This window comes from Hemicordylus capensis, chromosome 1 (genome assembly GCF_027244095.1).
Source record: "Hemicordylus capensis ecotype Gifberg chromosome 1, rHemCap1.1.pri, whole genome shotgun sequence".
Lineage (NCBI taxonomy): Eukaryota > Metazoa > Chordata > Lepidosauria > Squamata > Cordylidae > Hemicordylus > Hemicordylus capensis.
The window spans coordinates 168,299,991-168,317,250 of NC_069657.1; the positions used below are offsets into that span (position 1 = coordinate 168,299,991).

At 42.1% G+C, this 17,260-nt stretch overlaps 1 protein-coding gene across 20 annotated transcripts in view; it reads right to left on the reverse strand.

The window, feature by feature from the left end:
- Nucleotides 1-17,260, reverse strand: part of NCKAP5 (NCK associated protein 5) — a 930,794-nt gene that overhangs the window by 218,678 nt on the left and 694,856 nt on the right. For all 20 annotated transcript variants that reach the window (XM_053253151.1, XM_053253227.1, XM_053253159.1 and 17 more), the window contains one exon: nt 10,034-10,153. In XM_053253151.1, the coding sequence (XP_053109126.1) occupies nt 10,034-10,153 (120 nt within the window). The remainder of the gene's footprint in view (nt 1-10,033; nt 10,154-17,260) is intronic.

The following is a 17,260-nucleotide window of genomic DNA, read 5'->3' on the forward strand; positions in this document are numbered from 1 at the left end:
GACAAAAACCTATAGAGGAAAAGGGGAGGTATGTGTTAGAGTTCAGTTCTTCCCTGGAGGCCTCGGAGTGAGGTCTGATCAGCAATTACTGTAAGGAAAGGGAAGACTAACATCCTTGGAACTGGAAGTTCTTACCTGGACGTAAGTAGGAAGGATGGGGACTAGTTTAGCTAGACGCGTCAGGGAATTTATTCTTGTTTATTTGCTTGGATCTGGCTGCATGGTTCTTGTAGTTCTTGGGGAAGGGTTTTACTTGAATGCAAGCAGTAATTGTTGGTGCCTCTATAGTTTTCCTTATCATCCAATTATTAACATATCATTCTTCTTGTTGTTACAGATTATCATTCTTTATTGGATCCTGCCCTAATCACACGCTCTTGAAGGCCTAAGACTGCTCAAGCCTTTATCATAGGGATGGGTTTTCCACTTTACTTTCCCAGAATATTCCCTTGGAATGTCTGCTCCTTTTAAAAAGTGGTGGCAGCCTACCTGGAACTCCTCACAGAGGAGGGAATTTGTATCCCCCCTCCCGCATTTTGATAATTACAGATCCATAATGATTTAACTGAACCACTCAAGCCAGGTCTACAATGAATAACTGGATGTTCTGAAATTTTATTCTGGAACTGCGATAAACAATTCAATGGGATAGGTAAAATGATAACATTGGTCAGGACACAAAGAGTTGCTTAGGATCAAACAAGGGCTTAAGCTAACTCAGTAGTTTTTTCCTTTTCTTTGAATATGTATACAATTTCATAAATTGCTTCAAAGTTCATCTTAGTTTTGAAAGCAGTTTGCCATGAAGCATGGTGGTGAAGTGCTGTTACAGAAAAACAAGGCTAGAGTCCCACTGGGCTTTCCATACGAATTCCACAGCTGTTTGGATCCTATCCACTATGCTCAGAGAATGTCCAAAACTCTGGAACAATTTCATGCTCCAGAGGAAACAACCACCAATAAACCATAAGGCTACTTAGTAATTTCTCACATCCAAATATTGCAAAATGCTTTTCAAATGTCATTGTACAAGTGAAGGGATAGAACAAGCACCTTTGGAAACAGTTCAACTAACTGTTGAAATGCTTATTCATTAATGCCTGCTTGTGTTCGCATCAACATGAAACGTTTTAGAATAATAGGTCCAAGTTTGTGTCACAGGGCTCAAAGGCAGAAGTTCGGATTAATTTTGTGCAGGCCTTACTTGCAGTCTTATCCCAGGACCTTAAAAGTGAACACACACCTTATAGTTCCTTATAAATATATTGTTTTCAACACCAGCTGCTGACACATGCAACCTATCAGGGCTGTATCAATCACAATCCTAGCCAAACTATACAGAGAAGAATTTCAGACAAAACAAAAGCCTTGTTGTAATGTTGCTCTACTACAGATCTCATTGTGGAAATCACCACACCCCTTTCCTCTGGTAGGGATGTGCACAGAACTGTTTTTTGTGGTTCAGTTCAAATTCAAACCAAACCGCTGGCCCGCAAACTGGTTTGGTTGAACTGACCAGCAGTTTGGTCTGTTCAATCAAACCGGGTCAACCCAGATCAAGGGGCTATGCTTGTAAAGGGGAATCTGGTGAGGAATCCTGCCTAAAAGGCTTCTAAGGGCAGCCGGGGGGCAGTGAGAGGGCATCTTACCAGTGGTTCCTCTAAACCCCTGCACTCCCCCCCAGCAGAGCGGTCCGCATGGCGATGGCATGGTTCCGCCCTCCATGTATTACATCTGCACATTTAGAGAAGCTGGTGGTGGTAAGGTACATTCTCACCACCCCACCCAGCCACCCTTAGAAGCCTTTTAAAGGCAGGATTCCCCTTTGCTTATAAAGGGGAACCCTCGCCAGATTTGCCTTTACAAGCATAACCCATCGAACCGGGTAACTTGGACTGATCCATAACTTTGACTGGCCACCTCTTTTTGAGGCCAGTTTGAGTTCAAATCAGCCTGGTTTGAATAACACCTGTTTTGATACGACCTGGTTTTGTACACCCCTATCCTCTGGTGTAGCTCGTGATACTAGAATAATAGAGTTGGAGGGATCTAGAGTTGGAGGAAGGTCTTCTAATACAACCTCTTGTTCAGTGCCTCTTTTCAGTGCATAAAATATTGTCAGATCCTTAGGCATTTTTCTTAAATTATTATTAATAATAATTTTTCAGACAGGTTGAACAATTTTAACAAACTGTAGCAATCGGCCCTCCCTTACCCTAAAGAGTAAACTGGATGTGAACCCTGTCCTGACTGACAGGCAGTGACAACTGGGGAGATCAGCCACTCAGCACTAGGTGGGCGGGACCTAGAGGGCCTTGCGGCAGGAAGAGAAGCGTGTCTGTGTTCTCAGAAGGAGCTAGGAGGGGGATGAGAGAAGATGGGTGGGAGGCTTAGTGAGGAGCAGCAATGGAGCTTTTGCTGCCTCATGATCAAAAGCTCGCCTGCAGAATTCACTCATGGAAGGACATCTGCAGATCCTTGAGAGACAGGAATGCAGGAAGCTTGAAATCTCTCCTGGAGTTTGGGGTGAGTTCAAGGGGGAAGGAAGCCAGGGCTTTGGGGCTTCTGAAGGGTTTAGCGAGGGAACAGTTTGGTAGTTAGCTCATGTTAGATTTCTTTCTTTTTGTGCTTTGCAAATCCTTACAACTGATTTATTGTGTTTTTATTTATAATGTAACAAACTAAGAGAAACTGAGCCTATGCCTTTCCTTTCCAACTAAGAGCATTGTCACGCCCTCAATCTCAGACAGCGAGGAGGAAGGGGAAGCTGTCAACTTTTCAGCCGATGCAGGGGTGTCTGAGGGGCAGAGCCCGGCTGTCAGCTTCCAAGAAACAGCTGAGGCAGATCCGGCTGATGATTCAGAGCAGGCACAACAATCTGAGACAGCAGAAACCATGACGGACCAATCAGAAGAGGAGCTATGCAAGCAACCTCCACTGACTCCACAACAGAGACGTGTTATAAGATGGAGAACACAGCTAGAGACTATTAGGAGGAGTAAATGCCTCTTGCAGAGGGCTGATAAGCCTTGAATTCCTGCCAGCTGGGAGCTCTCGGCTTGTACTATAAATGACGTCACCAGCTTTCTATTCACTGCTGGAAAGCAACGTTTGTCAACTTTCGTGTCGACAGCTTGCAGCCAAGCCCTATAAAGAAGAACTGTTCCGAGCCGTATCTTGTTTCTGCAGCTCCGTTTGGTATTGTGAACTTCCCTGCCAGGTGGCCAGATACTGACACCTATCTCACTCTGGCCAATGACTGAAATAAAGACTTGACTAACCTGATTCCTCCCCAGCACTGCCCAATAGCCAACCTAGATGCAGCGTGATGTCCGCAACCTTTGCACCAGACAGGTAAGTAACTGTGCGGGCTACACGTGAGTCACATACCCATCTCTCTATGACCCTAATGAATCACCCACTACTAAGAAGCACCCACCCACTGGCGGAGTATCCTCTGTGCAAGAGGATGTGGGCACATCACCCAAGGAAGGGGTCCCTGCTAAGGGAGTGTTTCCCTTTTCCTCAGACTGATGTCCTCCTTCCGTGAGACCCTCATTCTTCATGACAGCAGAAGTGCCCTCATGATGCCTCTACCACATCCCTGAGGGTCTCATCCACACATCTCTCTGTTCCCCTGAGCTTCTCCACGTCATCCACCCTCAAGGAAATGAACTTGTTTCCTGAGAGCCAAGAGCTCTTTGCACCGAGCGCACACCCACAACTTCTGCCCCTCAGGCAGATATCCATACATGCAACATTCTGTGAAATATACTGGGAACCAGCTTCTCCCCTGCTGGCATTCTACCTTCATAACTAGTTTTATTGGCTATTTAGAGTATATGGGGTTTGAAGCTAGGTACTGGGTACAGTTGTCAGATAATTAATGGTTTTTAGTTTCGTCTTCCAATAAAATTACAAAAGTTGGGTAGTACTCACCTTATTTGTGCCTTGTGTGTCTCCCCACAGCTTTTCCCACCAATCTCCCACTAAACTCCTGCCAAACTCCTTTGTTATCTGTTTGTAAACTCCTGTTAGGAAAGCTCCTGGGAGCAAAACTCCTCTGGTCCAAGCCTTATATTCAACACTAGGAGTCACGCTGACTCAGCTCAGAGATGTGAGGCCTCCCACAAGCTGGGGCCCTCCCCTGGAGTGAACGAATCCTCCACTCAGGCTTCTCCTCTGGCAAAGACACAAACACTGCCAGCCAGTCAGAAATCCAACCCTAGGAGATTTCCAGCCCTAGCAACCCTAGCTTCTCCTTCCCCTCTTGTTTTCTTGGTGATTTGTTTATTTATTTATTTAATATCCTTGCTGTGGAAATGTTGCTACAAGCTTGTTGCTTCCTTACTCCTCAAGACCAGCAAGCAACTGTCTCTCAGGAATGCAGCTTCCTCCCCAACTGGGGCGTTGCAAAGGTCTCTGTAGACTCCCAAAGGTGCTTTTTGGTATTTTCTTACATTTATGTTCTTTACAACTGGGTAACCACCGTTTTAAAAGTGTGCCATCCCAATCTGAGGGTGGTTTCTGAAGTATTCTTGCAAGTACTGAGTTTTTCTGTTACCTGTAACTAAAAGCTGAGAGAGCCTCAGACGGAAGCAGTCTGTAGTATTTTGAATACAGTTTTTCTCTTTTTGTTCTTTGTATTTTACCTGCCTGAGTGGATTTTTTAACTCAGGGAAAGAGGTTTGACTCTGGTGCAAACATGCCTCAATGTTAATTGCTCAACAACCTACTAGGTTTTCTCACTATGTGGAAGCTGCACATGGAGGGTTTTTTTTTGTTTTTTTAAACAACACAAAATTTCCATTGGTAAATGAGAAGGCGAGTTCCCTGGAATTTTGCCCACACCAGGGAGGGATTAAATTTAAACTATTCCTTTGGTACTCACTGCCACCACACCCACTTTTTAAACAAAGTGGGTGTGGTGGCAGTGAGTACTAAAGGTATAGTTTAAGTTTCAAAGGAACAGCAAACATGTAGGGGATGATTCATTTTTCTTCCCCTCACGTGGACTTGCTCTGAGACAAAGGCTGGCCTTAAATCTGCTACACAAACATATGTTTAAATATATGGCATTTTAGTCAAGCATAATGGCCACATTGCCTGGTCTGTCTTCTGTAGTACTTGTGACCTTTGCATTGTAATGGACTTCAAGTGGAGAATATTACACCTGCTTTTGTATGTACCTGTATAAGTCTACTTCACATGGAAATTAAGGGGTCCTTTAACCACTAGTCTAGCTGTCTTTAACCCCTTTCACTGTGAGTGGTTCCATATAACAGAAAGTGCTCCAACTGTGGGGGGAAATTGTCCAGGTCCTGTTCATGGAATCAGCGTCTCTCCCACGGGATGAAATTTCAGCTCTGAGGGGACTCACATGATAATCCCCACTGACATGGTAGGATAATCTGTGTGTTAACACAATTGTAAGGAGTCACTCACAGAAAAACAGCTCCCAATCAGCAGGGAGAACATTTAGAAGCTCCCAGATACGTCAGAAAAAGTTCCCCGATCATGAGGTCAATGCATATTCAAATCTGGAGAACCCTTTGTATGAAGAGTTTTCCAGTCAGAGCGAGCAAGCCAAAGGTTAGAAAATATAAAAATTTATTAGTAGCTTATCTGTTCAAAGCATGCACAGATTAGAATATCAAATATATAAACACCATAAAATGAAGAATAAATGAACTAAAAACCAAAATCTAATTCAAACACTAGAAACACACATGGACTATAATACGACAAATGGAAAGCTACCCTGAGCAATCTCCACCTTTGTTGTTCTCACACCTACAAGAATTTGCTGGATTGAGGCAACTGTGTGAATCACGTTAAATCAAAATGTATTTTGCTGTAGATATACATGTTCTGGGGGAAGTGATAGTATTTCAGAAACTAAACTGCTCTCTATTTTCAGCAAGACTGGTCCTTTTAGGTCAGAGTGTGGTTTACTTAATCTTCTCATGATGGGAATTAGATTTCCCTTGTGTGACATCTACTGCCAGAAATGGATGCACCACATTTTCTAATGCCAAGGAATTAATGTACCAATCTGCATAATCAAATCCCCAAGATAAACATGAGTATATATATGTATGTATGTGTGTATATATGCATGAAACTGTAATTTTTAATAATAGCTTTTATTCTAAGGTCTTTTGAATGTAGTCATGGAAAACTTCCCCCGCATAAAATTGACTAAAGCTGAAGTAATCACTTTTCCTTTTGATCCGTATGTGGAACATGAAGGAAAAAACCCAGAGAGTAGGATCTCTATATAATAGAACAAAAAGGATCTGCACTCAAATTGTTTGTGTCACGTTTTTCAAAAATAACAATGGAAATTATGTTTCCAACTACTTTATTTTAGGACAATAAATCTGAGATTTTTGCATTGCAATGGAATGAGCCAAACATGAATAATGTTAGTGACTAATTTTCAAGCGATTACTGCTGTTCACGGAAATGAGATATTTTTACACCATTAAAACAATAGGAAATCCATGCTTCAGTTAAAATATGTCATGCCAAAATGCTGTTAGTAGTAAAAAGCAGGGATGGGTAAAACTTTCAAAACACTGGTTTGTAACTACTATATTATTCTGCCCAATTTGTCCTGATTAGAGATTCCAATACTCTTAACACAACTTCTACCTATTATTAGTTTATGTCTGTACTATTTATTTATAAAGTGTTTATGAACTGCTGTGAGGAGAAGAAAACCAGCAAATGCAGGTACCAAAACTTAAAAACAAAACAAAACCCAAGAATACCTTAAAGACTAATCAATGTATTTCAGTATAAGTTTTTATGGACTGGAATCCACTTTATTGGATGTACGAAGTGTCACCCTCATTTGGCAGGTATGTGTGTATCTATATGTATAAATTCACACACATGGGTAGAGAAGAAAGAACATGGTAATGATGGGTTGGGGTCAAAGGGCAACGGGATGAATCTATGCTCATTATTATGTAAGGTTAAAATGTAATAAGTACAGTGACAATCCACAACAGAAGTAACGTCCTGACTATGCTGTTAACTGACATACAGAGCTCCCTATTTGAGCCTGAATGGGTGGACCCAGAGATGTGTTCAATGGAATGGCTAGGGAATGTGAAAGGGACACTGGGTGACTGTTCTTATGTGAGGTAACACACATGAGAAAAGTACAATATAAGACAGTCTTCCTGGTAACTAAAGCCTGTTTAGGCATTCTTTGCATAATCACTGGACCGAATAATTCCAGGTTGTCAGCAGAGAACCTGCCACACCACCTGCTGCCCGCTTTCTGTATCTCCTGTTGGGGACCAAAGTTTGCAATCGGAGCAAGATCAGAAGTGTGACTTGGCATTTTAACAAAGTGTTAAAGTGGCCACCAGGAACAATGTCTGAAGAACATTCAAGGATTTGAGCCAACCGGGAAACCCGGTTCCGTGCTCATCCCTATTTGTCCTGAGCATCCATTGCCTGAGCACCAGGACCCATGCCTCTTACAGCTCCATTACCTGAATCTATCAAGCTTTCCTGCCCCTAGATTTGCCCCCAAGGTCAAAACCCCCTATAAAAAGGCTTTACTCCCAACTTGATTTTTGAAACAGCATCAGCTAGGAAGATTGGATCAGAATGGACTGGCTGGTTCTCTGGAGTTCTAATCAAGCGGCATTTGGAACATAGTTCTCTAGACTTGCATAGCTAGGAGTTTAGTGGTACACACTGCTAGCTATTGCACCAGAGCTCTGCCAGCCACGGTCCTTTCTCCCCTGAGCTGAAAACACTAAAATCACTAGGAACATTAGAATGTGGGGTCCAGAACCTCAAGAAATCTTAGCTTGGAATGTGCCTTGTGAAGGACTCTTGTATTGGCATGGCTGTTTCCTATTCCTGAGTGCCTGGGAATCTCCTGAGTAGCAGGCAATCATGAGGTCTTATTTGGAATTTTGACTCCCTCAGCAGGCCAGGACTGCTTGACCAGACAAATCCAGAGACAATCCCTTGAGGCTGAGATCTTACTGGAATGGGCTTGATATGAGTCCTGTACTCACATTCTAGACTGCTCAGGACCCTCAGTTCTCTCCCAGTTCACAGTGAGCTCATGCAGAGCTACAGGCTAGGGTGATATGCCTGTCCTCACCTCCTATCTGTGTCCTCTGCCAGGAAGACTTAAAGAAGGACGACCAGCATCTCTAAGGCATCACACACAAGACCAGCAAAATAGGAAAGGTGTACAGTCTGTCTCTTTACCGCAACTTCTGTGTGTTCTCTCTCTCTCTCTCTCCGTTCCCCCTTCCTTGAACTCTTAAGTGTTCCCTCTCCATTTTGGTTTGTCCACTTAGTTGTTTTCATCATGTCTGCACCCTTAACTATTTGCCCACATAACTGGTTTGTGTTTTGGTCCTGGTAGCTAAATACTCCCCTTTTGCACTGTGCTTCTATTGTTTTTGTTTCCATAAGTCTTATCTCTAAATCCATTGCTCCTCTAATGGTACACTGACTTTGTTTTTGCCCAGACCAAAGTCCTTTATTATTGCTGTTACTACACACTTGCAAATGGGTCTTATAGTGAATCTCCTTCCCCTTTGCACACAAGCAAAAGCAAAGTAACAAACTGTGGTAACAGACAATCGTCTGAGCAAGTGTGGTAACAAGCTACAGTATACCAACAGGGACTTGTTCACTGGCTCAGCCTTCAGTGTGAGATATGCCAACAATGTCTGGCTGTAAGCATAGAACAAACACGTCAAACTCTATGCAAAAGAATAAATGGACACAAATTAAATGACAACACTCAGAAACCAGTAGGGGGACATTTCATTCTCCTGAGACACTCTCTTCCACTGGCTTGAAGGTCACCATGTTACAACAAAGACACTTCTCCCCTCCTGTATGTATTACCAGTCATGATGGCTATATGATACCTCCAGGTTTAAAAGCAGTATGCCTCTGAATACCAGCTGCTAATCAGCAATGGCAGGAAAGAAGCAAAATCCTTTGCTTGTGATTTCCCAGAGTCACCATGTTGGACATTATGGGAAACAAGATGTTGGATCTAGTAGGCCTTTGGTCTGACCTAGCACAACTCTTCTTGTATTTTGTCTTTTTAAAACGCGTTATTCACTTTATGCAAATATGATGCTGATTTCATTGGAACTGACTATCAGCAACATAGGCTTAAGATCACAGCCTTAGTTATGCCAATTAAGTAATAAATAAATAAACAGCAGCAGCTAACAAAAATATTTAGATCAGCTACAATCCTCATGCAGTCTCTATGATACTTCATTATTTGAGATGAATTGTATGGAAGTGTCTGAGGAAATGAAACAAATGCACTCACTCAGCCCTTTCCCAAGAAAAGCAAAAAAACATCCATGTACACATTTATGTAAAAGACAGAGCTGGTACTAAGGATTTCTGTAAATGTTTATACTTTAATTCTATTCATCTAGAAATCTAGGGGTTTTTTAAAATTAAGGTAAGGTAAGATGTGCCGTCAAGTTGATTTCGACTCCTGGAGCCTACAGAGCCCTGTGGTTTTCTTTGGTAGGAGGGGTTTGCCATTGCCTCCTCCTACGCAGTGTGAGATAATGCCTTTCAGCATCTTCCTATATTGATGCTGCCCAATATAGTCAAGCATTTCCCGCTGCGCCACTTAAGGAGGCAGTCTTTTTTATTAAACCAACTGCATAATTAAAGATTTACATGATCAAACTTTCCCTATTACAACACAGTGGAAAGATCTCTTTGTTCTGTTTGCTTATTACACCAATGGGGCACATTTTGGAACCATTTGGGGAAAAAATACTGAACTCTTTTTCTTTATCTCTTAACTTATGTTCCTCAGAATTTGTTCATTTCCAGTTTCATATCAGATGTTAGATAACCGATGTTCTTCTAATACACTGTCTGTCAAATGACATTTTTTGCTTGTTGACATTGCCATAAACTGTCTAACATTATGTAATTTCAGTCATGGTACAATTTAACATATTTTAACCATTGAGATTTATTCATGAATGAATAAGCCTACCTGAAGTAGTAAGCCAGATGTTGGTTTCATTCTTTGCTGGAACAACACACTTAATGTACGGTTCTGCTGTTCCAGGTCAAAAACTCTTGTTTTCAACTTTAAGCACTCTTCCCTCAGATCCTACAGCAAGGAAAGAAAATTGAAAGATTATCTAGTATTACATCTATCTATATATATATCTCTTATACGAATGGGGAAAACCACATGAGCAGTATAACATGAGCACCTATTTGACAGGAGGCATATATTTTAAAATGAATTTTTTAAACAAAAATTCAGATTCACGAGGATATCCAAGTTGTTTAAAATATAGATTTAAAAAAAATACAAGCCATATTCATTTTAGATTATGTATCTTTATAGAGTATTTTAAGTTTTTAAAAAAATGCTTTATGATGTCTGCATTCATAGGGGAAAAAACTGACTATATAAAAAGTAACACACTTTTCAAAATCTTGATCATTATTTTCCAGACTAAGGCTGAAATCCTACACACTAACCTAGGAATAAGCAAAGTGGGATTATTTTGAATGAACATAGATAGGATTGTTAGAGTTAAGGTGCTTACAATTTTGCCTTCTGCTCCCAAAGCAAAGAAACTGCAAGTTAACGTGATCACCTTAACTTACATATCATGCAAAGCAATAAAGATTTATATATATCAAAGATGTATATATTATGCTGACTTTACAAATTAGGCTCCATGTACCCAGAGTTACTCCTCTACGTTCTAATTAGGTTGATACTGTTTATGTTGTTCAGTACAATTGTGGAATGTTTAATCACACCTATTGGTGTTTGTGTCTTTACTTCCCTGCTGTATGTAAAATAATACATTTTTAAATCTGTCAATAGAAGCAATGGGCCTCTGAGCATAAACAGAGTGCATTTCTCTTCCTTAGACCTATGTGCAACAAGGTTCATGGTGTATGTAAAGACAGTACAGAAAGACAGAAAGTTCTAAACTGTAAAAGCTTTCAACAGAGAGCACAGCTTCTGAGCATACATGAAGTACATTTCTCTCCTTTAAACCACTGGCTCCTGCTTAATGGTTAATATCTCTTATTCTAACATCTAAAGCCTAGGAGGCAAGAGGTTCTTGGCAGTTAATTCCCCCCCCCCATCACACCCTCAGTGTGATGCTGTGGATAATGTCAGAGCCGTAGGAGCACTCTGTGTGTATTTATCCCCCACTTTTAACAGGCATCATTCCATTGTTCCCTCCAGGGGCATAGCAAGGTTGGAGTGGGCCCAGAGACACGATTTTAAAATGGGCCCCACCCCCTCACTGAAGCTTAGCTCATGAAGCAAAGAAATCTTAAATGAGGCTGAATAGTGGTAACAAAAAGCATAGTAAAATTATATATATTTTTAAAAAGGTTTTGTAAATTGTGGATGATGCAAGTTATTTAATGGTACTAGAGAAAGACAAGCTGTTCTGGTAGCTCCGGGTCTAATCACTCACATCAATTTCGGAGGATGAATACAACTGAAGGAAGCCCGGGTGGGTGTGTGGCTGGGGGAATCAGTCATGTGACTTGCCTCTGCCCCCACCCCCAAGGTAGTGGGCCCCCAGACAACTGCCTCCCCTCGCCCTATTACAGTTATGCCCCTGGTTCCCTCCCGCAGTTAAAAAAAAAAAGAGATTATCCTTCTATTACTCTCCCCGCATTTGGAACAGGGATCTTTCCATTATCCCCCCAGTTTTTCCATTCTTTCGCTAACCCTTCCAGTTTAAAAATGGAAGGGCTTCCTATTATTTCCCGTTTTTACAGGAATCTTTCCCTTACTTTGCCCTCTTATTAACAAGTAGGACTTACTCTGGAGTAACCATGCAAAACACTGCATGGCTAGGAATCTGAAGCAGACACAAAAGAGGTCAATAATTCAGCAATCCCTGCTCTGAATAAGAGTCAAGTTTGAAACACCAGCTAGCTTGCTTTGGTGGCTCAGCTGGTCCACATAGCAAAAGGAAAAAGGCAGGTGGCAATTATCCTGACTAAGAAAAAAGAAGAATAAAAACTTGAAGAACCAAACAGGCTATTAGTCATGTGCTGTGATATTGATTACCCTATTATGATAGGGACTTTGAAGGCTAATAACTCAAGAAATAGCCAGTTTCCCCCCAAACAAAAAAACACATTCTGCTATTGATCTAGATTTCTGGATATATTTAAAAGGACGAGTGAAATCAGTTTCTTGGGGTCAGTTTTTCAACCGCTATATATTGGCTATTTATGGAGAGGTGGTGGCACTTGTCACCCAGTTACTTTGCACCAAATTTCAGGGGAACTGGGCAGAAGCTTTGGATTCTACAGCCAATAGAATGGTTGAGGGCATATAAGAGTGGTGTGCATTACACCTCACCTTAACTACAGGGGAAGTACTTTGGCTGCAGGATAAATTGCGACTGCTGCAATATATGAAACTATCATGTAGGGCCAAAAGGCTGACAGTTGCTTGTACAATCTAATTTTAACAAGCAACTATTCATAATTAGGGGTGTGCAAGGTCCGGAGGCCCCCCGGTCCGGCACGGGGGGGCCTGTTACTTTAAGCGGGGTGGTGGTGGTAGTACTTCCCCCCCCCGCCGCTCTTCCCCCTCCGGCGCTGTTCCGTTTAAACATCTTCTTGGGGCGACAGAGTTCCTCCCTGCCGCCCCTGCCCCCGTTGTCCCCCCAGCCACCCCTGCCCCCGCACGCCAGCATCAGAGACTAGCGCGCGTGCCGCGCAGGGAGCATGCGCGCCGCTAGCACTCGTCTCTTTTAAGCCTTTGGGAATAACGACGGGGGCAGGGGCGGCAGGGAGGAACTCTGCCGCCCCAAGAAGATGTTTAAATGGAACAGCGCCGGAGGGGGAAGAGCGGCGGCGGGGGGGGGGGGTAAGTACTACCACCACCCCCCGCTTAAAGTAACAGGCCCCTGCCCATCCGGACCACCGGACTGCCGAACCGGTCCGGGGGTCTGTAACAGTGTGCCGGACTGAACCATGCACACTACTATTCATAATCATGTAGACACTAGTACAGCAAGAGAGGATTGTGGAGGGAAAAAAATTATGTCTAATAGAAAATGTATAAATATTATCAATAAGAACTTGTTACCAGAACTGCCCCAGAGCGCTGACTAGACACTCCAAATGTATTTTTGGCTTAGCATGGAGAATCAGCTTGGCTAGAGGGAGCAGTTTGGTTCCAGTGTCAAATTTGAGCAAGTTTGGTGTCTTGGAAAAGATGAGGAGGAAGAAATATAGTTCAAGGGTTTTACTGAGGGTATATGGGGCACAGAATGCAAAAGTTCAGTTAGGCAAGGCAATGAATCTTAGCTGGTATTCTAGACAGGAGTATGGCTGGCAATAATTTAGTTTGAAGTACTAATTAGAGGTCGATTGGCTTGGCTGATGTGCTTAGACTAGAGTCTGGCTTATGACTTGCCATGGAAAGTACTTGAAAGCAGGGAGGCTGAAGGGGGGGCAAGGAGGTTTAGAAGGTCAAGAGCAGGGGCGTAGCTAAGGGAGAGGGGCCCCGTGTTTGCCTCTCTCTCTGGAGGCCCCTCAGAGTGAGAAAGATAATGAAGAAAATAGAGAGGAGTGGAGCTGGGAGGCCCTCAAGAGCTGGGGGGGGGGGGGCTCGGGTTCTTTGAACCCATTCGGTCAATTATAGCTACACCCCATGGTCAAGAGGATAGTTTACCTATTCTTCCTGGCTAAGGTGGTGCATTCACTGCATGGTGGCTGAAGTCTCCTCGCAAGAAATAGGCAGAAAGGCAGGGAAGAGAAGCAAGGAGCGAAGGGCTACAACCCAACTCTGTGAGAGTCCATAGGATAGTGATCCAAACACACTCCAAGATGCTGGGATCAGGTCTCTGAGGCCATGTGTCTTGCAACGGGCAGATATACTCAAAATCATGCCCTGAGGCAGGAACTGAATCAATCTGGGGGTTTCTCCTTCCCTGCAGAGTAAGGAGAGTCTTGCAAGACAAAGAAATCCATTGCTACTCAAGTCTAATCCCTCGGAACCTAGCTTGCCCAACAAAGGCAAAGGTAAAGTTATGTAGGTGGTGTTGTATGTGTTGAACAGAGCTGCTCAACTATCTTAAGAAGAGGATGCCTATATACCTTCCAGGTGTATAGATTACACATCTCCAGTTTTGATGTGCTTATTCTCCGGAGTCCTTGCCAGCTAAGTTGTTAATTTAGAATGGTCAGGAAATGTGCTGCTTATCTGTGGGCCTCCCGAGGAGTGCTCCACTGTTATCTCTTGTAAAAGGCAGGATTCCTTCCCTGACTGATTCTCCTTTTGAAATAGGGTCTGCTCGCTACTGCCTTTTCTCTGAAAGGAAGAGGTGGGGGCATCCCATTCAGTCTTTGCTATTCTGACCTTGGGGCATGTTTCCCCACATTTTGCTCATTAGAGACCAGCTGTGGGTCTTGCCAAACCCCAGCAGGTGAAAGGTTCACCATAGGAACTATGGTCCCATAGCCTCGGGCTGTATAGCCCTCCAAAGTAGTATAGGTAGAGGGGTGCTCTCTGAGCTACCTGGAAATCGGGCTGTCTGACAGCAAACTCTCCATGTTGTTATTTTGAAAGAACAGAAAATGTGTGGGATGTGAAACTGATGTTTAAGAAGGTTACAATCTCAGGCTATCTTTCTATCTATTATTTATTTATTTATAAAATAAATAAATAAAAATATTTAGAAGCAAATTATGCTGGGACAAAACCTTAAGAATTATTGCTAAATGCAAGTGGACTTGCCAAAATTATTGCAGCTGCAAGAAATGCCAACCATGTGCTATAATTGGGATAATCCCAGAAAATTATAAAGCATGGGAACTATATAGCAACATTTTGACAGCGAAATAAAAGCCCATTCAGTTATTCCCATGAAACATACTGGTTTGCATTTGCTCATACTGATGTCATAGGAGATCAAGAACATTTTGCACACACTATGAGGGAGGAGCAATTTTTGCCAATTTCCCCTTCTGTCTGCTGTCCTGATGCTTGCTTAAAATATTTATGTGATTGTTAGAGAGCCTTCAGGGACACATCTTTGGATGATACTGATGGAAACCTCCTGTCCCTCATTGTAGCACAAAATATTCTTAGCATGTGATAGTATGTGAGCCAGTATGTTTTGTTTTTGTTTTTAAATAAAAAATTAAAAAGCTGGTTTCCCTTGAAAATTAGAACAACTGCTGTGGTTTTGCAGTGCTTACCTTCCTACATTTTTGAAAAAAACATGTGCAAAATAGAAGAAAAAGTTATCTGGCTTTTCTGTAACTCATTTGTTAGCAGCATTGAGAATATACTGAGGTATGTGAACCTGCTGAAGCAGCAGGTCACAATGAGAATGGTGATCTGAAATAGCCCCAGTGTTTTTGTCTGCTCTAGTGCTATGCCAAAGCCAGTGTGGAGAACACAGAAGCAAAGATAACACAATGAGACACTTTTGTCATAAGATAGCTGGAGAAATTGTAGTTTAGCTTTAATGCAAAGGCAACAGTAGATGAATTAAGAAGTCATTTTGCCTCAGCACATTACAAGGGCAGTGCTTATTTAAAGTACCCCTAAGGCTAACCAAGTTATATATCATTGCCTTCTACAGTGACAGGCAATGATACCTTTCATTTGAAGTGTAGCAGGATCCTAAAGCTTTAATTCTGCAAACAGGAGTCCCTGTTAATAACTGCATCATCTCAGACCTCTTATGGGGACCTATTATAGCTTTTCTGTATAAAGAAGCAAAAGTACGAAGGCCAGTCTTTATGAGGTTCTAACAAATAATCAAGCTATTTGAAAGGTTAGCTGCCCCATTAAGGTGTACAGCTGTAGCAAAAAAAGGAAAAGGGAAAAAGGTACATGATAAAAAGTAATCCCAACTAATTGCAGACCACACAATGTCTCCTCTGCGCAATTCCTTTTAAAAACTAAATCTTTCCTGCCCCTCAACTTAAAATAAAGTAGTAAAATGTAAGTCTAGATCCCCTAATCATTTAATCAAGTGTTTCAACACTTTTCAACACAGTTCAGAGAAAAATCAAGAAACATGCTCATATGGTAGCACGTTACCTTAAGATTAATGAAAAATAACTATTTAAATGGTGCCATAAAATTGTTATTGTCATGTCCTTCTTAACAAGGAAGGAAACAGTAAGACAAATTATGCAAATTACTAATGACAACAACAGTTGTCATTAGGAACAGGGAAATGGGAAACCACAACTCTCACTATTGGGAAATGTCACCACAACTCTCTGAATAATAGACGCAGCACTCCGTATTTGAACTATTCCCCTCACAGTTTGAGACTGGTGCTTCCTAGACTCTTGGAATACTCCTGTCTTTTCTAGCAATAAATTCTTTTTTATTGCCACACGGTTTGCTAGTTGAATATGTTACCATACAGTGCTGATCCCTGAGAATGCAGATGCCAACCATACTGTGATTAACTGGGACTAGGAGTAACGTAGATGACATTAAAGTAGGTGGGGTGAGGTGGGAAGGAGAGAGCCAGTTCGACTCCCTGTGAAGATATTTTTATCTCCCCCTCATACTCACTCTCTGCTAAACTCTAAATATTTGTTATCCTTCCTTATTATCATGACCAGAAAGTTTGGATTATGGGGCCCAACAGCTCACTTCTTTTAAATTATCAGGTACTTTATTACTAGTCACAGCACCCAGACTGTGGAATTCCCTCCCTCTTAAGGTCCACTTTGTGATGTCCTGCTAGCTTTCAAAAGTGTAGTGAACATATACCTGTTTGCAGTTTGTATAGATCTTGTGACCTCTATACCTTATTGCTAGCTGCCTTGTTAGTTCCTTTAATGATACTGAAAGGCAAGATATATTTTAAATAAATATGTAAATTAATACTATATGACATGTTGTGCAGTGAAACACAGGTGCTTTTGAACCATCCACACTGCTGCAGATATCGTGTACAAGAGCTCATTTGCACAAATACTTAAACTGGCATGATCACACTTCTGTGATGCTACTTACACTGGAAACTGCATTAGTAGTGTCACAGAAGTGCAATTGCACCAGTTTAAGAATTTGCGCAAGAAAGCCCTTGTGCAAGACCACTAGTGGGGTTTTATTTTAAGGTGTCTGCAGGAATGCGGGAAGTTCAGAACTACCCACGGTTTGCTGTGCATCATGCCAGCCACTATTTCTTGTTTTTAGCATCATAATGTACAAGCTACTTTTCCTGAGTTTTGA